This window comes from Pistacia vera, unplaced genomic scaffold (assembly GCF_008641045.1).
Source record: "Pistacia vera cultivar Batoury unplaced genomic scaffold, PisVer_v2 Contig208, whole genome shotgun sequence".
Taxonomy (NCBI): Eukaryota; Viridiplantae; Streptophyta; class Magnoliopsida; order Sapindales; family Anacardiaceae; genus Pistacia; species Pistacia vera.
Genome location: NW_022196011.1, coordinates 775,522 through 800,042, shown reverse-complemented (window position 1 = coordinate 800,042; position 24,521 = coordinate 775,522). Strand labels below are relative to the sequence as shown.

The 24,521-nt window shown below is 38.6% G+C and overlaps 2 protein-coding genes across 2 annotated transcripts; both read left to right on the top strand.

Annotated features, from left to right (window-relative positions):
- Positions 1–1,660: 1,660 nt before the first annotated feature.
- Positions 1,661–6,546, top strand: LOC116129110 (pentatricopeptide repeat-containing protein At1g09900-like). Its single transcript, XM_031414866.1, has 5 exons — positions 1,661–1,766; positions 2,167–2,296; positions 2,396–2,466; positions 3,308–3,440; positions 4,061–6,546. Exons 2-5 carry the CDS (start codon positions 2,231–2,233, stop codon positions 6,443–6,445), a joined length of 2,655 nt encoding a protein of 884 aa, XP_031270726.1. The 5' UTR covers positions 1,661–1,766; positions 2,167–2,230; the 3' UTR covers positions 6,446–6,546.
- A 1,171-nt stretch (positions 6,547–7,717) lies between these two features.
- Positions 7,718–13,756, top strand: LOC116129154 (pentatricopeptide repeat-containing protein At1g09900-like). The gene is made up of 5 exons (XM_031414908.1): positions 7,718–7,819; positions 8,003–10,494; positions 12,044–12,425; positions 12,934–13,083; positions 13,523–13,756. The coding sequence occupies exons 1-2, from the start codon at positions 7,718–7,720 to the stop codon at positions 10,385–10,387; spliced, it is 2,487 nt and encodes an 828-aa protein (XP_031270768.1). The 3' UTR covers positions 10,388–10,494; positions 12,044–12,425; positions 12,934–13,083; positions 13,523–13,756.
- Positions 13,757–24,521: the final 10,765 nt, after the last annotated feature.

The window sequence follows — 24,521 nt, the reverse complement described above, 5'->3', positions numbered from 1 at the left end:
AATGAGTTTACGAAACGATCTTTAAAGTTAATATAAAAATCAGAAAATGAAAAAAAAAAAATTTCTAATAATCCATATAATATAATATTTATATACAACTTTTGTTTTCAATAGCAGGCAAGAACTAATTACAAGAAATTTTATTAAAAAAAAGTAGAAATTTTATTTAAAAAAAGGAAAATGGATTGAAATGTTTTTATAATTAATATTCGATTACTTTTTAAATGAAATATTAGTCATAATTAGTGATATATATTTAATATATTATATATTTTTAGCTGGGACGAGGTCGAGGTTTATGTGTTTTGATCTTTCTCCACCTCCGTCCTTGGTTTGGGGATATAATTTTCTCCATCCTTGCCCCTTAACCCCGAACTTTTTCAAGTATTTTCTGTTCAACAAGTTTGATTTTTCTGGGTATCCAATTATGGCCCTTTTTTATGTCATCCCTACTCTATCCACCTAAAATAAAATAAATTATTTTTATTTTTATTAAAACTTATATTAAAAAAAAAGTTGCTTTTAAATTATAATATTATGTATATACTTAACAAAATGAATTTATAAATTTTAATATATGTAATTAGTCTAATTTTTCTCGTATCACGTGATTTTGTATGGGATGACGAGATTTTTTATATTCTGTTATATTAATACTTTGATAACATCAAAATATTATTATTTGCTCTCTTATAAGCAATTCTTGTTTTAAAGAAATTTTGAAAATTGTTTTTGATGTAAAATGGTTCTTTTTTTAATAGATAATCTTAATCAAACTAATAAAAAAAATCTTATGTACTAGAATAAATTCATGATTTTGATATCCTAATTGAGAATATATATATATATATTTTTTTTTTATGATTGGGGGTATCTAAGCCATCTTACACGCGCTTCAACTAGTCTTCTGGACTTTAGAATTATCAGTTGGGTAAGAGCTCCAGTAGCTATCTCATTAACAACCAATAAGATATTCAAACTTAAGACCTTTTAAATAATACACCCAATAATACCTATCGAACCATTCGATCACCTAGAGATAGTTTGATGTCCTTATTTTGTATGCTACACTAAATTCAAATTATTAAATGTTCTAAAATCACATAGTATAAATTTTAATTTGAAATTAAAGTAAAATTAATTAATTTTTGGTGTTGGGTTTTCAAGGAATCATGTTAATACGTTTTTTAATGATTTATGATTATTATATATCTTTTGAAAAAAAAAAAAAAAAAACTGAAAAAAGGATAGAAGGTTGTATAGGAAATAGAAGACAAAAAAAGAGAAAAAAGAAAATTGGATAATTGATTTACCAATTAATTTTACTAATTTTTTCACACTTAATAAGAAGATCAAATAATTATTTAATAAAAATGTTAATTAAATTCATAATTTTTTATAGTTTTATAAATAATTATTATATACAAAACTTTATTTAAAATCCACCCAAGCTAACCCAATTTTTCAAACTTTAAATTTACGTTAGATTAATTTGGGTAGGGTTTTCAGAATTGAAATGGGTCGGGTCTAAACCCACCCATTTTCCATTAACAGTTCCGTGGGGTTCTGTCACTCCCTTAGGTTTAGTGAAAACTTAAGAACCACAGGTTTGTAAAATGACACTTAAGCCCCTTCTTTTACAGACGTTAATTACATTTGAATTTTAGGGCTAATGGCACTGACATCCAGTTTCCCCCCACCACAAGCGATTTGGCTAACCCCACTGTCACTGCCACCCCCAGACAATCCAGCAGCCCGCTAATGAGGTATATAGGAGATGTTATACAATTTTCAATTTAATTTATTTTTTTCTTTCCTTTTTTTTATGGATTTGCAGCGGTGTCTCTGGGTAATGGTTGTTTGTTGGTATTGAGTTTTTGAATAAAGAAGAAAATTGAAGAATGTTCTGGGTTGGATTTTTCATGGGTTTAAGGGAGAAAATAATAAAAAGTTTTGGAATGAGAAGATATTTGGGTTTGAAAATTATGAATTTGTAGAGAAAAGATTTAAGAGGAAATGAAGATTTGGGTTTCGGAATTATTGAAGTGTAGAGAAAAATTTAAGAGGAGAGATCACAGTTCTAGTTAATTAATTTTTTTTTTAATAAAATTATTCTATTTTTTTATTTTTTTTCTTAAATTTTTTGGCATCATTTTATGATTTTAGGCTTATATATACACCCAGAGAAAGCCACCCAGCAACTCTGTGTAAACCCTAAACCTCTGTAAACATGTTGCTGAATATGCTTCGCCGCCGTTGGCTTCTCTCTCCACCTCACCCTCCTCTTTCCGTAAGGGTAAACCATGCACTATCTAAATATTATTATTATTATTATTTATTATTTTTTTTTTTCTAGATGCTTTATCTTTTAACATAATTTTGTGTGTTATTGTAGGTTTTTTCATTACTCGCAACATTTCTAGAGCGTCTTGTTTCTGCCTCTGCTTCATCATATCAACCTTGTTGGTAAGCTACTTCTAGTAATTTATCCTCATATTAAAAGATTTAGAGCCTTGTACACAACATATTCAATAATATTGATGAATTGATATTTTATATTATAGTATTCTATAAGTTTTAGGTTCATATATTATTATTAAACTACAATTATTACAAGTTTGTATACCACACTTATATGTTCAAAGTCACAAATGTACTATAATAGTATTTAAAAGAATTTTTTTGTTTCAATACTTCAATACATTGACAACTTATCATTTTCTAACACTAGTTATAATAAAAATAGTTTAGTAATTGTATTTTCGAAGGTTGAGATTCAGTTTACATGACATTCATAATTATATCTTGAAAATGATTCAAGTTGGATTGGATCTCAATAATTCTAAGTTCTTCACGAACTATGTTACAGATTAATATTGTATAAAAAAAAAAAAGAAGATAAATGTAATTTTCATATTTTATGAATTAGGAGGGAGATAGAAATGGAGAAAACAGATGGAATTAAATGGTAAATTTTAGCAATTTATAAAATATGCAAGAGAGAATGAAAAATATAAGAACTATAATGACTGAATGAGTACACTTAAAATATAAGATAATAAAAAATCTAGACGTAACTTTTGATGGTATTAGTTCTAATTGGTATCATTAGTTAATTGTTTATTGTATTGTAAGTTATATTTTTAATTACTTGGGGTAATTTAGTAAAAATCTTTTGTACTTTATTGTTTATATATTATATTTAATATCCCTAATAAAGAGGACAGTAGGCCAAAGTAGCTCCAACAATTTACCTCACCATACTTGTCTTTTTCTTAACATTTGAAATATTTTCTGAAAAATGCAGTGTTGATTATTATATAAAAGAAACATGCTACAACACTGAGTCACTGATATCAAATGGCCAGAGGGCAATTGCCTTTTGGGCTGGACAAATGGAAGAAGCTGCAATATTGGCTTTTGAGTATGGAAGTAATCTGGTTTGTACATCACTCAAATTTTTTTTTTTTTTTTTTTTAATAATCTGTTAATGGTCTTAATTTATCACAAACAGTGAATGCTTTATGGTGCATTTTTTGGGCATGAATTAAAAAGAGAAAGAAAGACACCATAGTGAACTTTGAAAATTTCACCATGAAACTTTCCACCCCTTGTGATCTTTGCCATGGTGAATGTAAAAAGTTAGCCATAGTTAATATTGTCTTAGAAAATGACAAATTTTGGTATTACAGTCTTGTGATCATTTCTGCTTTTGCTTTTTCCATAAGGCATTTCTTTTCTGCTCAAGTTATTCTTAATGATGTTAAATGTAATTATGCTGAAGAAGAACACGGGTATAGCTAAGTGGTTTACATTGCAATGGTTCTCTTGTTGCCAGCTACTAGATGCTGCGTCAAGTATAGAGAGGATTTATAATGTGTGTGTAACTTACTTTTTGTTCAACTACCTCATACCATTATTTGCAAGCCCCAACTAGTTGATTGAAATTGCAATATTCCATAAAATCCCTTTTAGCAAAAGGGAGTTTATAGTGTGTGCTACTTCATTTTCTTTATATCTTTCTGGCTTTCCTTCTTGCTTAATTTACTCCCCTTTTCAGGGACTAGCATACCAATTGACCAATGATGTTCTCGATTTCACCGGCACACCAGCAATTTTGTCAAGAAACCTTACTTTTAACTCTAGTTCAGGCTCCAACTTTGATGGCCGTTTTGTTGAAAAGGATGACTTTGTTGAGAGTACTGATGGTTATGACAAAGATTCTGGAGATTTGAGTTTCTTTGGTAGTCATCATGGTGACATTAAAAAGAATAAAAAATCTAAATTTGATAGATTTGATAAGGTTGAGGATTCTGATGAAGAATTAGAAGATGGGGAGCATGATAGTGATTGTGATGATACTTTCACAGTTTTGGATTCTTTTGATAAAAACTGTTTAAATAAAGATGATATTAGGAGAGTTGAAGTGGAGGAAGATGAACTTAGACACCCTTTAGTGAGAGAAGTTTGTAGGTTGATTGAACTTAGGTCAGCTTGGAGCCCAAAGCATGAAGAGGAATTGAGACACCTGTTACGAAGCCTCAAGTCTTGGCAGGTTTGTGCTGTTTTGCGCTCTCAGGCTGATGAACGTGTTGCTTTGAAGTTTTTCTACTGGGCTGATAGGCAATGGCGATATCGGCATGATACAATAGTGTATTATGTGATTCTTGAGGTTCTCAGTAAGACAAAATTGTGTCAGGGTGCTAAGCGGGTTCTTCGGCTTATGGCACGTAGGGGAATTAACTGTCGGCCTGAAGCATTTAGTTATGTAATGGTGGCTTACAGTCGGGCAGGCAAGTTGAGAAATGCAATGCAGATATTGACTATGATGCAAAAGGCTGGAGTTAAACCTGACTTATTGATATGTAACACTGCAGTTCATGTTTTGGTGGTGGGAAATAAGTTGGAGAAGGCATTGAGGTTTGTGAAAAGGATGCAACTTGTTGGCATTACACCTAATGTTGTTACTTATAACAGTTTGATCAAGGGATATTGTGATTTACAATGCATTGAGGATGCCATGGAGCTGATCACTGAAATGCCATTTAAAGGATGTTCTCCAGATAAAGTTAGTTACTTTACCGTAATGGGTTTTCTATGCAAGGAGAAAAGAATTAAAGAACTGAGGGACTTAATGGAGAAGATGGTGAATGATAGTAATTTGTTACATGATCAGGTTACTTATGGTACTCTTATCCATATGCTCTCAAAGCATGGCCATGGTGATGAGGCTCTTGAATTTCTGAAGGAGGCTGAAGATAAGGGATTTCACGTTGATAAAGTAGCATATAGTGCAATTATTCACTCCTTTTGTAAGGACGGAAGAATCAAGGAGGCAAAAGAACTGGTAAATCAAATGTTTCAGAAAGGTTGTATTCCTGATGTAGTTACTTACACTACTGTTGTTAATGGATTTTGTCGGTTGGGAAAATTGGACTTAGCTAAAAAGATGCTTCAGCAGATGTACAAGCATGGCTGCAAACCAAACACTGTGTCACATACTGCCTTGTTAAATGGGCTTTGTCATAATGGAAGATCATTAGAGGCTAGAGAGATGATTGACATGTGTGAGGAAGAGTGGTGGACTCCTAATGCCATCACTTATAGTGTTGTGATGCATGGGCTGCGGAGGGAAAGAAAATTATCAGAGGCTTGTGATGTGGTGAGGGAGATGATTAGAAAGGGCTTCTTTCCAACACCAGTTGAAATTAACTTATTAATTCAGTCGCTTTGTCAAGATGGAAAAATCAATGAGGCTAAAAAGTTCATGGAGGAGTGCTTAAACAAGGGATGTGCTGTTAATGTAGTGAACTTTACTACTGTGATCCATGGATTTTGTCAGAAAGATGACTTGGATGCTGCTCTTTCATTGCTTGATGACATGTATTTGAGCAACAAACACCCTGATGTAGTCACTTATACGACGATAATTGATGCTTTGGGGAAAAAAGGTAGAATAGAAGAGGCAACTGAACTTAGTAACCGAATGCTTCAAAAAGGTTTGGTTCCTACAGCTGTTACATACAGGACAGTTATCCATCGATATTGTCAGATGGGTAGAGTGGAAGATTTGTTAGGCTTGCTAGAGAAGATGCTTTCAAGACAGAAGTGTAGAACAGCTTATAATCAAGTTATTGAGAAGCTATGTAGTTTTGGAAACTTGGAAGAGGCTGAAAAACTCTTGAGTAAGGTCTTGAGAACTGCTTCAAAAGTTGATGCTAGCACATGCCATGTGCTTATGGAAAGTTATTTGAGGAAAGGGATTCCTCTGTCTGCATATAAAGTAGCTTGTCGTATGTTTAATCGGAATCTGATCCCTGATTTGAAGTTATGTGAGAAGGTGAGCAAGAGACTAGTCTTTGAAGGAAAATCAGAGGAGGCAGATAACCTTATGCTACGATTTGTTGAGCGTGGAAAAATTCAACCTCAGAACCAAGAGCACTAGCAAAGCTAGAGCCTAAAGGATTCTTTTAAACTTGGTATTCCAGATGGATTTGGTTCCATTTCCCTTTCCCTTTTTCTCTGGTGCTATCTAAAACTATTTTGCCCAAGGTAAGTAACTACTTTTTTCATTTTTCTATTATTTCTTGTCATTTTTCTTTAGTCAGATGTTTATCTTATTTTATGCCATGTGTACAAAACACTACTAGAAAAACATTTGATGTGACACCATTTTGTGGCTGTCTCAAAAATGCTGCCACAAAAATTAGTAATATTTGAGTTTAAAGAACTTAACTAATTTGGAAAAAATTACTGATACATAATATTTGAAAGAATTACAGTTGACTAAGGAAAATAAAATCTCACTCAGTCCATTTCTTTGCTGCAAAAACCATCTATCTCTATCACCAATCTCTCCCTCTCCAAAGCCTAGCTCACTCCAAATAATCTCTCAATTTCTGGCTTGATCTCCCTGAATCACTGAATCTCTGGCATTGATCTCTCTGAATCACCGACCACCTAGCATTAATCCCTTTATCTCAGGCTTAGTAAGCTAGATTTTTTAGTAAGCTAGATTTTTTCTTCTCAGTCTTTCAATCTCTGAGTCCTTGGCATTCTTTATAATCCAATGGTTATTATTGGTTTGATAATATTCATTGCTGAGATGCTGATTCTATAATAGGCCTTTGTAGCATTTTACGTTCTCCTTTTGTTTGTGCACTTATGACTTGTTTGTTTCCTGTGAAGCTTTACTTGAGTATATTATCTATTGTGAAATTTGATTCTGTGAAATTTCGCTTTCTTGTTAATTCCTAGCTAGATATCTTCCCAGTCGTTCATTTTGTTCATTCTATGTATTTCATTTTGATATTAGAAATACCGAAAAATTTCAACTTAGAACCAAATTTGCGTTAATTAAAAACAATCATGAAGATCTATATTGTGGTAAAATGGTGACTAATTCTTTTTTATTTTTTTTAATAATCTGTTAATGGTCTTAATTTATCACAAACAGTGAATGCTTTATGGTGCATTTTTTGGGCATGAATTAAAAAGAGAAAGAAAGACACCATAGTGAACTTTGAAAATTTCACCATGAAACTTTCCACCCCTTGTGATCTTTGCCATGGTGAATGTAAAAAGTTAGCCATAGTTAATATTGTCTTAGAAAATGACAAATTTTGGTATTACAGTCTTGTGATCATTTCTGCTTTTGCTTTTTCCATAAGGCATTTCTTTTCTGCTCAAGTTATTCTTAATGATGTTAAATGTAATTATGCTGAAGAAGAACACGGGTATAGCTAAGTGGTTTACATTGCAATGGTTCTCTTGTTGCCAGCTACTAGATGCTGCGTCAAGTATAGAGAGGATTTATAATGTGTGTGTAACTTACTTTTTGTTCAACTACCTCATACCATTATTTGCAAGCCCCAACTAGTTGATTGAAATTGCAATATTCCATAAAATCCCTTTTAGCAAAAGGGAGTTTATAGTGTGTGCTACTTCATTTTCTTTATATCTTTCTGGCTTTCCTTCTTGCTTAATTTACTCCCCTTTTCAGGGACTAGCATACCAATTGACCAATGATGTTCTCGATTTCACCGGCACACCAGCAATTTTGTCAAGAAACCTTACTTTTAACTCTAGTTCAGGCTCCAACTTTGATGGCCGTTTTGTTGAAAAGGATGACTTTGTTGAGAGTACTGATGGTTATGACAAAGATTCTGGAGATTTGAGTTTCTTTGGTAGTCATCATGGTGACATTAAAAAGAATAAAAAATCTAAATTTGATAGATTTGATAAGGTTGAGGATTCTGATGAAGAATTAGAAGATGGGGAGCATGATAGTGATTGTGATGATACTTTCACAGTTTTGGATTCTTTTGATAAAAACTGTTTAAATAAAGATGATATTAGGAGAGTTGAAGTGGAGGAAGATGAACTTAGACACCCTTTAGTGAGAGAAGTTTGTAGGTTGATTGAACTTAGGTCAGCTTGGAGCCCAAAGCATGAAGAGGAATTGAGACACCTGTTACGAAGCCTCAAGTCTTGGCAGGTTTGTGCTGTTTTGCGCTCTCAGGCTGATGAACGTGTTGCTTTGAAGTTTTTCTACTGGGCTGATAGGCAATGGCGATATCGGCATGATACAATAGTGTATTATGTGATTCTTGAGGTTCTCAGTAAGACAAAATTGTGTCAGGGTGCTAAGCGGGTTCTTCGGCTTATGGCACGTAGGGGAATTAACTGTCGGCCTGAAGCATTTAGTTATGTAATGGTGGCTTACAGTCGGGCAGGCAAGTTGAGAAATGCAATGCAGATATTGACTATGATGCAAAAGGCTGGAGTTAAACCTGACTTATTGATATGTAACACTGCAGTTCATGTTTTGGTGGTGGGAAATAAGTTGGAGAAGGCATTGAGGTTTGTGAAAAGGATGCAACTTGTTGGCATTACACCTAATGTTGTTACTTATAACAGTTTGATCAAGGGATATTGTGATTTACAATGCATTGAGGATGCCATGGAGCTGATCACTGAAATGCCATTTAAAGGATGTTCTCCAGATAAAGTTAGTTACTTTACTGTAATGGGTTTTCTATGCAAGGAGAAAAGAATTAAAGAAGTGAGGGACTTAATGGAGAAGATGGTGAATGATAGTAATTTGTTACATGATCAGGTTACTTATGGTACTCTTATCCATATGCTCTCAAAGCATGGCCATGGTGATGAGGCTCTTGAATTTCTGAAGGAGGCTGAAGATAAGGGATTTCACGTTGATAAAGTAGCATATAGTGCAATTATTCACTCCTTTTGTAAGGACGGAAGAATCAAGGAGGCAAAAGAACTGGTAAATCAAATGTTTCAGAAAGGTTGTATTCCTGATGTAGTTACTTACACTACTGTTGTTAATGGATTTTGTCGGTTGGGAAAATTGGACTTAGCTAAAAAGATGCTTCAGCAGATGTACAAGCATGGCTGCAAACCAAACACTGTGTCACATACTGCCTTGTTAAATGGGCTTTGTCATAATGGAAGATCATTAGAGGCTAGAGAGATGATTGACATGTGTGAGGAAGAGTGGTGGACTCCTAATGCCATCACTTATAGTGTTGTGATGCATGGGCTGCGGAGGGAAAGAAAATTATCAGAGGCTTGTGATGTGGTGAGGGAGATGATTAAAAAGGGCTTTTTTCCAACACCAGTTGAAATTAACTTATTAATTCAGTCTCTTTGTCAAGATGGAAAAATCAATGAGGCTAAAAAGTTCATGGAGGAGTGCTTAAACAAGGGATGTGCTGTTAATGTTGTGAACTTTACTACTGTGATCCATGGATTTTGTCAGAAAGATGACTTGGATGCTGCTCTTTCATTGCTTGATGACATGTATTTGAGCAACAAACACCCTGATGTAGTCACTTATACGACGATAATTGATGCTTTGGGGAAAAAAGGTAGAATAGAAGAGGCAACCGAACTTAGTAACCGAATGCTTCAAAAAGGTTTGGTTCCTACAGCTGTTACATACAGGACAATTATCCATCGATATTGTCAGATGGGTAGAGTGGAAGATTTGTTAGGCTTGCTAGAGAAGATGCTTTCAAGACAGAAGTGTAGAACAGCTTATAATCAAGTTATTGAGAAGCTATGTAGTTTTGGAAACTTGGAAGAGGCTGAAAAACTCTTGAGTAAGGTCTTGAGAACTGCTTCAAAAGTTGATGCTAGCACATGCCATGTGCTTATGGAAAGTTATTTGAGGAAAGGGATTCCTCTGTCTGCATATAAAGTAGCTTGTCGTATGTTTAATCGGAATCTGATCCCTGATTTGAAGTTATGTGAGAAGGTGAGCAAGAGACTAGTCTTTGAAGGAAAATCAGAGGAGGCAGATAACCTTATGCTACGATTTGTTGAGCGTGGAAAAATTCAACCTCAGAACCAAGAGCACTAGCAAAGCTAGAGCCTAAAGGATTCTTTTAAACTTGGTATTCCAGATGGATTTGGTTCCATTTCCCTTTCCCTTTTTCTCTGGTGCTATCTAAAACTATTTTGCCCAAGGTAAGTAACTACTTTTTTCATTTTTCTATTATTTCTTGTCATTTTTCTTTAGTCAGATGTTTATCTTATTTTATGCCATGTGTACAAAACACTACTAGAAAAACATTTGATGTGACACCATTTTGTGGCTGTCTCAAAAATGCTGCCACAAAAATTAGTAATATTTGAGTTTAAAGAACTTAACTAATTTGGAAAAAATTACTGATACATAATATTTGAAAGAATTACAGTTGACTAAGGAAAATAAAATCTCACTCAGTCCATTTCTTTGCTGCAAAAACCATCTATCTCTATCACCAATCTCTCCCTCTCCAAAGCCTAGCTCACTCCAAATAATCTCTCAATTTCTGGCTTGATCTCCCTGAATCACTGAATCTCTGGCATTGATCTCTCTGAATCACCGACCACCTAGCATTAATCCCTTTATCTCAGGCTTAGTAAGCTAGATTTTTTAGTAAGCTAGATTTTTTCTTCTCAGTCTTTCAATCTCTGAGTCCTTGGCATTCTTTATAATCCAATGGTTATTATTGGTTTGATAATATTCATTGCTGAGATGCTGATTCTATAATAGGCCTTTGTAGCATTTTACGTTCTCCTTTTGTTTGTGCACTTATGACTTGTTTGTTTCCTGTGAAGCTTTACTTGAGTATATTATCTATTGTGAAATTTGATTCTGTGAAATTTCACTTTCTTGTTAATTCCTAGCTAGATATCTTCCCAGTCGTTCATTTTGTTCATTCTATGTATTTCATTTTGATATTAGAAATACCGAAAAATTTCAACTTAGAACCAAATTTGCGTTAATTAAAAACAATCATGAAGATCTATATTGTGGTAAAATGGTGACTAATTCTTTTTTAAATATATATAACAGTAATCTCTCTGAACATTGTATATTTTTGTTGTTGCTCTGTATCTATGCGTGATTACTTTCTAGCAGATCAAACGGTGTGGAATAATTGATTTCGAAAAGCTGATCTCATTGTTTTGAGATTTGAAAGCCGATAATTTGGAGTGTGATTTTTGTATTAGGGTGACCGGATTTAAGTACTGAAAAGTTTAAGTGGCTCTTGGTGGTAATTTGATTTCGTTGTATGGTTGAATACAGTAACTTAGGCATTCATCACTAGCTATACCTTGGTTCAGAGAGAACTGAGGGGATTCCTCTTGCATAAGTTCAATTACTTTAGCCTTAGCCACAGCCTCTAAATTGGAAATTCAATAAAAAAATATCATGAAAATATCACTAATTAATTAACCCTTCTTTATCATGAATTGGGCATTCCCTGTTCTCTTATGTATTATAGATTAGTTACGAGAATCTTTCTTTCTTGCTTCTTTGTCTTCTATGGGTATTGTTATTATGGACTAGTTACGAGAACCTTTCTTTCTTGCTTCTTTGTCTTCTCTCTGTGGGTACTTTTTTCCATTTTACTTGTCATTTGTTTTGCATATAGTTGGTATATGTATGTAGACAGAGCAAAACAATCGCTTTCAGTTTTAATAGAGTAAGAGAATTTACTTGTTTGTGCTTTGTGAAATGAAGCAGCAACTTTGCTTAGATTTAAAGATGGGAGCAAGCATGTCTTGAGTTTGAGAACCCACATGGATTTGACCCTCCAAACGGTGGATCAGCTTATGGAGCTCAGTTTAATGCAATTCCAAGAACCAAGGGAAAGCTCGGTTGATGACAACAAAGAAATTAACTAGCTGGTACATAGCCAGTAGCTCACCCTCACATTCACAAGCTACCCTTTCTTTATTCTATACACGGTGTTGATATTAATATTTGTTTAATTATGATTAAATATGGTTTTGGTTTTTGTGTAGATGATGGTTTATTTCACAGCTCCTTGGTGTGTACCAACCTTGTAAATTCTTGGAACCGTATATTAATGAAATAGCTTCCAAGTATTCAGACATTGCTGGAGGTAAATAACACTCTTAATTATCTAAAATAGCTTGCTAACTATTATTTAGAAGTAATATCATTATCATACGTATAAGTTATATATATATTAATCATGATGCTGCCTTAAAATTAAACCAAGGCTCTACATATCAAAAGTGGCTGCTACTGATCAGGGTCACCATAATCACCTCTTTTTTATTTTTATTTTTTATTTTTTTAATGACCGGGGTGTCTGGACCAGCTTGTATGCACCTCAACTAATCACCTATTTTCTATTGGTAAAATAAGATCGTTGTTTCTAGAATTTTCATATTATTGTAGTTTGTTGAAGCTATTGTTTGCTTTTACATGTTATATATGTTCAATATCTTCCCTGCTTCTTATAAAGATTTGTTCTTTATTAAGGATAATACATTGCTATTTATTTTGCAGTTTGGTTACATTTTGTTGTTTGTTTCTAGTTAGAAACCAGAGACAAAAGAAAATCTGAAAATTGTTCATTGGTGTCCTCACTTGTTTCTTTCCAGGAGCAGTATCTAAAATTGTCTGAAATAAAATTTAAAACTTGGAAAATGTAAGTTGAGCTGGAGGAATTCAAGACAGAAGCTACTCACTTAGAGAATCAGCAAGCAACTATAAGAAGATTTGAACAGCGCAATCACCAGTTAGAGCAAAAGGTTAGCAGTTCTTTGTGAACTGTTGTCACAATGATAGCAATTTTGTGTGATTTTTTATTGCTCATCTGCTATGCTGTGAATGGAATGTTGTTAGTCGCATTGTCTTTCTGAACTCAGGGGTCGGATTGGAGGTGATCTATGAAAAATGATGCATCAGTGATTTCTATTGAGAAGCGCTTTAGAGCCTACCTCTAATACCATTTATAAAATTTCACTCATGAATAGTAAGCTTTTCCAAGCTCCAAATATATGCAAGTCTCATAGTTTAGGGATTTAATCATATAATAAAGTAATTACTGTGGAATATGACTGTTTCAGTAGTGAAAAACTCTTTTATACAGGATGATGCAATACGACCTGCCAATAAGAGGGCAATTATATTCCGCTCTTGCTGATGTGACATATACTCATTAGTCAGTTCTGTTGCAATATTTTGTAGGAAAGACTTTCTCGTTGGTGGTCCAGAAATAGGCCAGTCTCAAAAAAATTTTATGGGTTACGCACTGCAAAATTCATGTCATACCCAATGTTATGAATGGCTGCAGAAGGCATGAGCTATGAGAAGTCAGAACTTCCTTTAATGGCAGATTTTGCAATCACTGATTGGATTGCCACTCGGTCTGGTATAGGCAAGTTTTGTTTTTTCTTGTGTAAATTCACATACTGATATTATTCTTGTCTTGTACGAAATTAAAGTGAAAGTAAATTTCCTCTTATGAAAAATCGGGAGAATTTCTTGGCAAATAAATTGTAACTTGTGTTATTGGGGAAATCCTCATTTTAGTTGATGTGAAGTCAAGGCCTTTTGCTCATTAATGATATTATAAATACTAATGATTTAGGCTTCGTTTGTTTTGCTTTTAGAAATACTATTATTAGTATTCCCAAAACAGTTAAACAGTAAAATGTCATTATTCTCAAAATATTATTTTATATTTTTCAATTTCTTTTAAACCTCTTAAATTTGTTAATTTAATTGAACATCTCCAAATATTTTTTTTAGAAATTGCAAAAAACATTCCGGTCATCTTCCGGCGGTAGTGGCCGGTTGTCCGTATTTAATGGGTGGATTAGAGGTGTTTTTGTTAACTTTTAATATTTTATTGTAGGGGTGTTTAGTAAATAAACAAATATAGGGGGTATTTTATTAATTTTTAAATCTTACATCGTAATACCCGTTCAATTTAACTTTTTTCAAAAGATTATTCTAAAAACTATTATAATAATGAACCAAACGGAGTCTTATATTTTAAAATTTTCAGGTTCAAAGTGGAGATGAAGAGTCAGAGAAGTCATTGAATTCATGGTAGTATGAATCATATTTGAAATTAAATAAAATGTGACCATTCAACAATAATTTGTATCATATTATTAAAAGAATTTGAGGAAAGCCCCTTGCCAAAAAAAATCTATTTTTCTTGTTGAAAGTACGTGACATACAATAATTTAACATGTACGAGATGTAGTAATAAGAGATGTGTTAAAAGGGTAAGAGTGAGAGACTATAGAACACAAGGATCAAATTAATATTGAGGTTGTAAGCTTTTCATTCAAATTTCAAAGCTATTCTAATGTTTCTTTTTCTCTCTTTCTTGTTATATGACAAAGTTTTCAATCAAGGCTTTTATAAAGGCAACCAAGATGACTTAAAGGATAAAGATCAATTATAGCTTCTATACAATTTTGCTACCGATAATACTCATTAATGGACAAGTATTTTAGGTGGAACGATATTATTTTCATGTAGTAATCTGGTGTTTATGTTAACATATTTCTGCAATGGACCGCGACATTAAGTTCTCAGGAAGGAAGTATGGCCGCTTTACGATAGTTGAGACCCAGTCCACGTTCAACATCAACAACTGCCAACTTTCCCAATTAACAATTTTTGCTTCCAAAATTGAATTTTTTTTTTTTTAAATTATCTATTTCAATTATATTCTTTTTCTTTGAATAGATAGTTGGTAGTATTAAATATATTCATTCTCTATCGAGTAAAATAACTTCTTTTTTTTCATTGAAATATTACAAATAATTCATGATAAAAAAAAAAAAAAAATTTCTAGTTATTCATGAGGAGACAATATTAAAAAGTTTGAGTGCATCAATAATTAAAAAAAAAAAAAAAAAAGTAGTATCTATGCTCACAGTGTCGGAGTTTGACTCCGAGCTGATAGAAAAAATAAAAGAATCATTAGATTAATCTAGATCTAGATTGGATGGATTAAGAAATCAGAACTTAAAAACCTCATCGCCATGTAGAAGGCGAGAGCTTCGAGTTCTGCAGGAATTGCAGCACATCAGCTATAGCTTTTCGCGGAGCCAAACCAGTTTGAGATGAATTAATTTTCCTTACTCCTTAATACTCTCAGGAGGATTTCATAAGATTTTATTATATCATGAGTTAATTAAAGATGTTACTCAACTCTGATAGCCGAGTTTACCACTCTAGGCTCTAAAGGTATCAAATTGGTTGACTTGGATAATATAATATGAAATTATATATGTTGATGCGTGATTTTGACACCAACGAAATGCACGTGTGAAATGTTGGGTTAGCTCAAAAGACACACATGAATGGAAAGGAAAAATGACACTAAATACAGTGAGAAAGGAGTTTTAAAGTGGTTCGGATGCTAAGGAAGCAAATCCTACGTCCACTGATGTTTTTATTAATGATAATGGTCAGGTCGCTTTAGAAGACTGACTTTACACTAATGATACAAGGTATTAAAGATTGTCTTTTCTAGAGAGAGAGAGAGAGTTTTGTCAAGAGTAAAAATGTGCGAATCCCCTTAATGAGAGAGGAGCTCCCATTTTATAGTGGGATGCCTTAAGGTAATGATCACTGAATCTGTAAGTTGGTGGGATGACCCGTGCAAATCCTTCGTTTAGAGTAATTCACGTGATTTGCTGCGGTGATTGGACACGTGGGATCATCACAACTCCTTGCTGGCCTGACATGCACCCATTATTCTGACGGAAGCAAGCTGTGGGGTGCAACCATGATCACACGACGCAGCTACGCCAGAATGATAGTAGACTCTTCCCGAGGTCTAACCTTTCGCACTTAACTGGGCGCCATGTCAGCCCTATGTTCCCAGGCATAACAGAAGTCCCCTAGTTTTTAAGGTTTGAGAACCGAACCTTGGAAACTACAAGTCATGCCACAATTGGGTGATTCCTAGAGATTTTGGAAATTCCGAAAATTCCGACCTGTTTGAAAGTAGGTCGGGATGGCACTTTTTCGAGAACGACCTCGCATGTTCATTATTTGCAGGGGACGAATGACCTGATTTCGTCAGACGTCACTTTTTGTCCTTTTGATATGGGTGCATTGAATGAAGCAGTCCCTGCGCTGACAGAGCCAGATGCATTAAATGTGTTGTGCGCTGACACCGTACGCCTTATCAGGACATTAAATGCGTTGTACGTTGAAACGATGCCCTTTATCAGAGCATTAAATGTAGATTTGAGGCGCAATTAATGCTCTGAGGAAGAGAGATGGCCGTCGTTTGAGCTTTTCAACGGAAGAGATGAAGGTTTGACTTTATCCAGTCGTGACGCTCACTCTTCCCCGCTGATGCGCGACACTGGCCGTGATCAACGGTGAGAAACCTTTGCCGCCCAAACGCCGTTTCGATTCCAAGAAATTGAAACGCCGATTCATATGCTATAAAAACCTCGAGTCGTTCTTAGGCAATGTCACTAGAGCCTTTTTCTTAGAGAGTAAAAGATTTTCGCAAACTTGGAACCTGTCTCTCTAACCAGCATTTTTCCAGTATTCGAAGCGAAAGCTATTCTCATACTCCGAGAGGTAAGAGCTTTTCCCTGTTTTTGTTTCATTATCTTCCATGGCTGAGTGGCGTCTGTCTTCCGGTAGCCTATCGGAGACGAGATGCTTAGGTCAGGTTCAAGCCATGAATGGCAGCTCGAATCGTGCTGTTAGGGTTTCCTTTGGAATTTAGGGAGTTTGTCTCCTCCCACATCATCGTACAAAATAGCGTGCGACGGCTAAATGACCTTTCTGCTTGTCGCTTTTGCAGACCAGCAAAATGGACCCCTCAGCAACCAGATTTGAACAGGGAACCAGTTCGTCCCCACAAGGTGCTCCAAACATCCCTATCGAGGTCTTTTCGGTTCTTACTGGGGATGAGCTTGAGAGGGTAATAAAGCAGTACGGCATCGAGGTGGATGCTTTCCTCGACGTGGCGCACTCATTACGGTACCTGTTGAGTGGTCTGGCCGCGGTCTCCGAGGAGATCATCAAGGGTGGAGGACTGATCCCCTTCCACCCTTTCATCAGGTCGCTTTTGGACCACTTCAGGGTCGCGCCGATGCAGCTAACTCCAAACGCGTACGTCATTACTGTTGCAATGTACATCGCGTGCCAAGAGAACGGGCTCGGCGAGCTGACCGTGATGGAGGTCGGCTGCTTGTATTATTTGAAAAAGAGCAAGGACAAGGACTCTTACTACTTGTCCACGCGACCTACTATCGTCGATGGGATACACAGCTACTCGAGCAACGTGGGGGCCTATGAAACGAAGTTTTTCTTCTTTCATTATGACGGCCATTGCCACTTCCAGGAACCGAGTAGGCTTTTTTTTTTTTTTTTTTTGACAAATTCATTGCACTTGAAATATGCTTTTCTAACGACCTGATTTCTTTCTGACAGTTAACAAGACGACCGATCTAGGGCTGCTCTTCGATAGAAGTAGGATCCTGCATTTTGGATCCCTACCCGAGGACAAGCGCGACGCGAAGAAACTCGTGACGACTGCGAGTTTACGGAAATACGGTTTATTCAATGCAAACGCGTCGTTAGAGCCCCTATTGAGTAAGTCCTGCTAACTGGTCCCTTTCTGGTCGTGTAAAGTGATATTTTGGCTAATGATGCTTTGCATGCAGCGATCATGCCTCCGAAGGAGTCAGAGCAGCCGTGACGAAGGCCGCTCAATTTCTCTCGGATAAAGAAAGCCAAAGCGACTGAAGCTGCTTCTACTGTTCCTCCGGCAAAAGACGCAACATCGGGCCAACCGGCCCGACCTTCCGAAACTTCTCAAGCGGAACCTTCAGAGGACGTGCCGATGCGAACCACGAAGGTTTCCCAGCCGTCGCTTACTCGCCCGAGGCTGAAGACAACGACCCAGCGGAAGAAGAGGAAACTGATTCAGGTCGAAGAGTCAGAGACCGAATCTGAGGGCGATCAATCAAAGAGGTTGCGGCCGGACGTGAGCAGGTCGGGCAAGGAACCTATGATGACACGACCGCTACTGAGGCCTTGAAGAAGGATACTCCAGTGTTGGACTCGCTGGGGAACCTGCCGGAGTACCTACAGCCGGTGGTATACGCCCTATTGGAATGCGGACTCTCGGAATCTTTTGAGCAGTTCGCAAGTTCCAACGACGTGGACCTAATGTCTGCATCGATCCAACACTTGAGCAAGGTGAAGGAATTGTCCTCGGCTAGGACTTCCCTTAGCTTCTTTTGATTAGCTAACTTTTTCTTTCTTTGTTCGCAGGCTCTTCTTTTTATGCGAATGTCCATGGAAAAGATTCAACTGGGTGCTGCGAAGGGAGGTGTTGCTCTGAAGGAAGACAACGCAGTGCTCAAGTGAAGCCTGGAAGCTGTCGAAATAGAGAGAAACCTGTCTTCTGAGTCGACGAACAGGTACCTGAACGAAAGAGACACGACTTTTCATACGGTGGGCTTCCAGAAAGCGCAGCTCGAGAAGCATGGAGAGGAAGTAAAGGAGCTACAAAGGACCATAGCCAGACTCTCCAAGGAGGCCGAGGAGAAGGACCAGGAGCTCAAAACGACCTCTCTACAGGTCTTACGAACAGAGCAAGAGAGGGACACCTCCAAGAAGGAAAGGCAAGCCCTCAAAGTTGAACTTCAGGAAAGTCAAGGAAAAGTTGTTTCCTTGACACAAGAGATGCAGGATCAGGCAGCGGAGATCGAGGAGAAGGCTGCTGAATGGGCAATCGACTCTATTTATGCCTTGCGATCGAAGAATCCGTGACTTGACTTGTCCGACCTCCCGAAAGACTGGCAAGATACACTTATGTCCATGGCGCGGGAGGATGATGAAACAGCGACCTCCCGAGCAGGAGGTTCGGAACATGCCTCGGATAAACCCTCAGTCGACCAGCCTTAGGACGACGAGGTCGGCCTTCTAGGAGCTGGATTAGGGCTTATAGTCATGTCATTTTGCCTGTTGTACTCCACATTAATGAAATACATTTCTGCTTTTACAATTTCTGTTCGCTTTATTATACATGAGTACTTCCTTATTGCTTACATTTACCGAAACAAGTGTGATGACATAACACATTCTCATAAACAAGATTACATGCGAACAAAATGACACTTTACAAGGAAATTATTTACACAAATTGCAAGTTAATTTACAAGGAAAACTGAGTTCGGAATTACTGATAGTATGGTCGAAGGTGCTCAGCATTCCAAGCTCGAGGTACCTTGGAACCGTTCAGCCTTTTGAGATGATAAGTCCCCGGTCTTATCACTTTGTCGATGTGGTATGGACCTTCCAAGTTCGGTCCTAACACTCCCGCACTGGGTTCCCTGGTACCGAGAAGAACTTCCTTTAGCACAAGATCGCCGACCTGGAAGTCTCTTCGCCTGACCTTCGAATCGAAGAACCTCTTCGCGCGTTGCTGATAGGCTGCTATCCTTAGCGATGCCTTGCTGCGATGTTCTTCAACAAGGTCTAGACTTGCTCTCATAAGTGCTTCATTGTCGGCCTCATAATACAAGTCCCTCCGCAGTGAATCAGTTCCCACCTCTACAGGGATCATCGCTTCGCATCCGTATGCTAGCGAAAAAGGTGTTTTTGAGGTGGAGGTTCTTGGAGTAGTTCTGTACGCCCATAGGACTTCAGGGAGGTCGTCAGCCCAATTCTCTTTGGTTGCGCCAAGTTTGATCTTTAGAGTGTGCTTGATGGTTTTGTTGACAGCTTCAACTTGGTCATTTGCTTGTGGCCTTGCTATTGAGGCAAATTTTTTATGGATGCCCAGCTCATCACAAAACTGTTTGAATTCCTCGTTGTTGAACTGTTTCCCATTATCTGAGATAAGGGTATGAGGAATTCCGTAGCGGCACACAATATTCTTGAAAACGAAGTCCTTGAGCTTTCTGGTCGTGATCGCGGCTAGCGGTTTAGCTTCCACCCATTTGGTGAAGTAATCTACCACGACCACGACAACGACAACGACAAATTTGACTCCCCCTTTACTAACTGGCATGAGACCGATGAGATCGATCCCCCACATGGAGAAAGGCCAGGGGCTAGTCATGGTTACCAGTTCGTGGGAGGGAGCTCGCGGTATCTTGGATTCGGGGCCAATAGTACCCCTGATGAACAACCTTGTTTGCTAGAGATCGCGCAACGGTGTGATTACCGCAGATCCCTTCATGTATCTCCCTCATGATATAATCTGCTTCTTCGCTGGTAACACATCAGAGAAGATAGGCACTAAACCCTCGCCTGTAAAGCTGGTCTCCGATGAGCAGATCTTGTTCGTAGAATCCTTGCCTCGACCTTATTGTCAGGCAAGATCCCATCCTTGAGATACCGAGTAATGGGAGTCATCCAAGAGTCTGAACCCGTTACATTCACGGCCTGTTCGATTGGGCTGATACTGGGGATTTTGATTAATCGAACATGAATGCTCTCTGGTGCATCCGAGTCTAATGATGAGGCTATCCTCGCCAAGGCGTCCGCCACAAAATTGTTTTCTCTGGGGATCTGAGTGATTGCGAAGTGCTTGAATGGCTCGAGTGCAACCTTAGCTTTCTTTAGATAATTGATCATGTTATCTTCCTTGGCTTGATATTCTCCCAAAATCTGGTTAACGACCAGCATGGAGTCACTGTGGACGCTGATCGCGGTTGAACCCATTTCCTTGGCTAACCTGAGTCCAACGAGCAGAGCTTCATACTCGGCCTCATTATTTGTTGCTTTGAAACCGAACCGGAGAATGCCATTAATGCGAGCCCCTTCGGGACTCAACAAGAGAAGGCCCGCTCTGCCCCTCTTTCTGTTCGATGATCCATCGACGTAGAGGGTCCACGTCGATAGATTTTGAACAGTTTCCTAGATGACTTCGTTGGGCAGTTTTGACTCGTTCGTTGGGTGATGCGAGAACTCTGAGATGAAGTCGGCAACAACTTTCCCTTTAATAGCTGCTCTTGGTTTGTAATGAAGATCAAACTGGCTGAGTTCCATGGCCCATTTGAGCAATTTTTCCGATGCCTCCGGTTTTTGGAGGACCTGCCTGAGCAGGTAATTAGTCAATACGTGAACTGTATGGGCATGGAAGTAAGGTCGCAACTTTCAGGAAGCGATCAGCAGGGCATAGGCTAATCGTTCCATTTCTGGATACTGCATCTCGGCATCCAGGAGACGCTTGCTCGTGTAATATACTGGCCATTGTGTTCTATTCTCTTCCCGAACCAGAGTTGCACTGACCACGAACTACGAGATAGATAGGTACAGAAAGAGGATCTCTTGTGGGAGAGGTTTGGACAGAAGTGGTGACTTCCCAAGGTATTCCTTTATTCTCTGGAAGGCCTGTTCACACTCGGGAGTCCATTCGAACTTCTTATTGGCCCTGAGTACATTGAAGAATGGCAAGCAGCGATCTGTTAGCCTTGATATGAAGCGACTTAGCGCCGTTATACGCCCGTTCAAGCTCATAACCTGTTTTTTGTTGGTCGGTTTCTTCATATCAAGGAGAGCTTGGATTTTTTCAAGGTTGATCTCAATTCCCCGCTGGTTAACTATGTACCCTAGGAATTTTCCCAAAGATACTCTGAATGAACATTTGAGGGGGTTCAACTTCATTCGGTACTGCCGGAGGATGCCGAACATCTCAGCGAGATGGGCTACATGATCTGAAGCGACATGGGACTTCACCAGCATGTTGTCTACGTAGACCTCCATCGATCTACCTATCTGTTCAGAGAACATTCGGTTAACTAGTCGCTGGTAAGTTGCACCAGCGTTCTTGAGGCCGAAGGGCATAACTTTGTAACAGTACAGTCCCCGATCTGTAATAAAAGATGTATGCTCTTCGTCTGGCAAGTACATCAGAATTTGATTGTATCTCGAGTACGCGTCCATAAAACTTAGCCACCTCGAGTAGCTCGTGCCTCGAGGTGGCGTCCACGAGCTGGTCAATTCTTGGTAAGGGGAAACTGTCCTTCGGACACGCCTTGTTGAGATCGGTGAAGTTGACGCAGGTCCGCCATTTGCCGTTAGGCTTCTTTATTAGAACTGGGTTGGCAACCTAGGTCGGATAGAGTGCTTCTCGGATGGACCCATTTCGGAGGAGGTTATCCACCTTAAGCTTTAAGGCAGCATATCGTTCTGGGTCCATCGCTCTCCTCTTTTGGAGAACTGGCCTGGCTTGACCGTCGATGTTTAATGCATGGCAAATAGCATTCGGGCTGATCCCGATCATATCTGTGTGGGACCATGCGAACACATCGATGTTTTCCCTGAGGAAGTTGGTTAGGTCGGTAGCGAGTTGGGGATTGAGATTTTTACCGATCCTTAACACCATGCTTGGTTCGGTCTGGTTGACCATTACTTCAGTTAGGTCCTCAACTGGCCCACTGGAAGGGCAGTCCTGAATTCGAGGGTCTATATTATCATCGGTTGGGCCAGGCTGTGGCTCTATCCGGCTGATCGCTATTGTCTGGTTGTGATCGCAGTGCGAGGTGCCTTTGCCTTTCCATGCCATCTGAACTGCTTTCACATAGTAGTCTCGAGCTGCGCGCTGAGACTCGTTAACTTCCCCAATCCCCATCGGGGTGGGGAACTTCATTTTCAAGTGATATACTGAAGTGACCGCCTTGAAGTGTCTCAGCAGAGGTCACCCCAGAATTCCATTAAAGGCGGATGGGCAATCCACTACCAAGAACTCAATTACTCTGGTCACTTCATCGAAGTCACCCAACGTGACTGGGAGTAAGATCGTGCCCTTGGGGAGCAGGTGGTCCCCTGTGAAGCCATATAGAGGGAACGAGGCAGGTTTCAGGTCTACCTCGTCCAAATTCATTCTTTCGAAAGTTGAAGCAAACAGGATGTTCACATCACTTTCGTTATCCACTAACATCCTCTGGACATTATGGCGCCCTATGAGGGGCGTTATCATAAGGGCATCTTCGTGAGGATGATGCAGCCAGGCCGCATCTTTTTTGAAGAAGGAAATTTCCTCCTCCCGGCGAACCTTCTGTGGTCACTGCGCCGCGCTCATCGCTCTGATGGGCTCGTGATGTGCCTCGCGAGCATACCTTTCTTGGGCACCTCGCGAGTTTCCTGCGAAGTGCGGTCCCTCAAAAATTAAATTGAGGGTGCACACTCCTTTCTGATTGCGGCGCTTTTTACTTGACTCCCCTTGATTTTTCTCTTGTGAGGGAGCAGAGTCATCAATATACTCCTTGAAATGTCCCTGCTTGATCAGGTTTTCAATCACCTGCTTGAGAGCTCGGCATTCATCAGTATGGTGCCCATTGTCCCGATGATAGCGACAATATTTTTTATTATTTCTGGCTGTCGCTAGAGTTTTCATGGGCTCGGGCTCTGTGAGCAGGCTGGCCTCCTCGGATTTATCGAGAATAGCCGATACAGATGCGTTTAGTGGAGTATATTGGTTTCTGTTGCGATCGCGACGAGGGACGGGAGCATAAAACTTTTTGGGCTTGTCACAAGGTTTCTTCCCTCTTCGCTGATCGTCTGCGTCCCCCCTTCGATCAGCTCTTCTACTATCCTGCCGATCAGGTGCACTGACCGAAGTGCCGTGGTCACGACGGCGGAGAGCTGCCATTGAATTTTCTATTCGGAGGTACTTCTCTACGAGATTATAGAATCTAGTGAGGGAAACATCGTCCTCAGCCCGTAATTCTTTCCACAGGTCGGTATGTGGACAGACTCTGGCTATGACAAGAGTCCGAACAGACTCTTTAGGAGTATGAGCCACCTTGTTGAGCTCTCTGTGGAAATGGTCAATGTAGGACTGGAGGGATTCATCCATTTCTTGCCTTATATTGCTAAGGTAGCTCAAAGGCATTGAGAACTTTTGATTTGCTTGAAAATGCCTTAGGAACGTCACGCTCATTTGAGGCCACAAACTGATCGATCCCGCTGGGAGCGACCTGAACCACCGTTTGGCATGGGAGGTCAAAGTCACTACCAAACAACGACATTTTGCTAGATCTGAGACCTGGTGAAGCTCTATCAGGTCGTTAAATTCATACAAATGATCCTGCGGGTTGGAGTTCCCATCAAACGCCCACATGTCGGACATCCCGAATCCTGGTGCGAGACGAGCGACTAACACTTCGGTAGAGAAGGGGGACGTAGATGCCACTAGCCCCTGCTCATTTTGCTGAGCTCGCAGTCTGTCTAG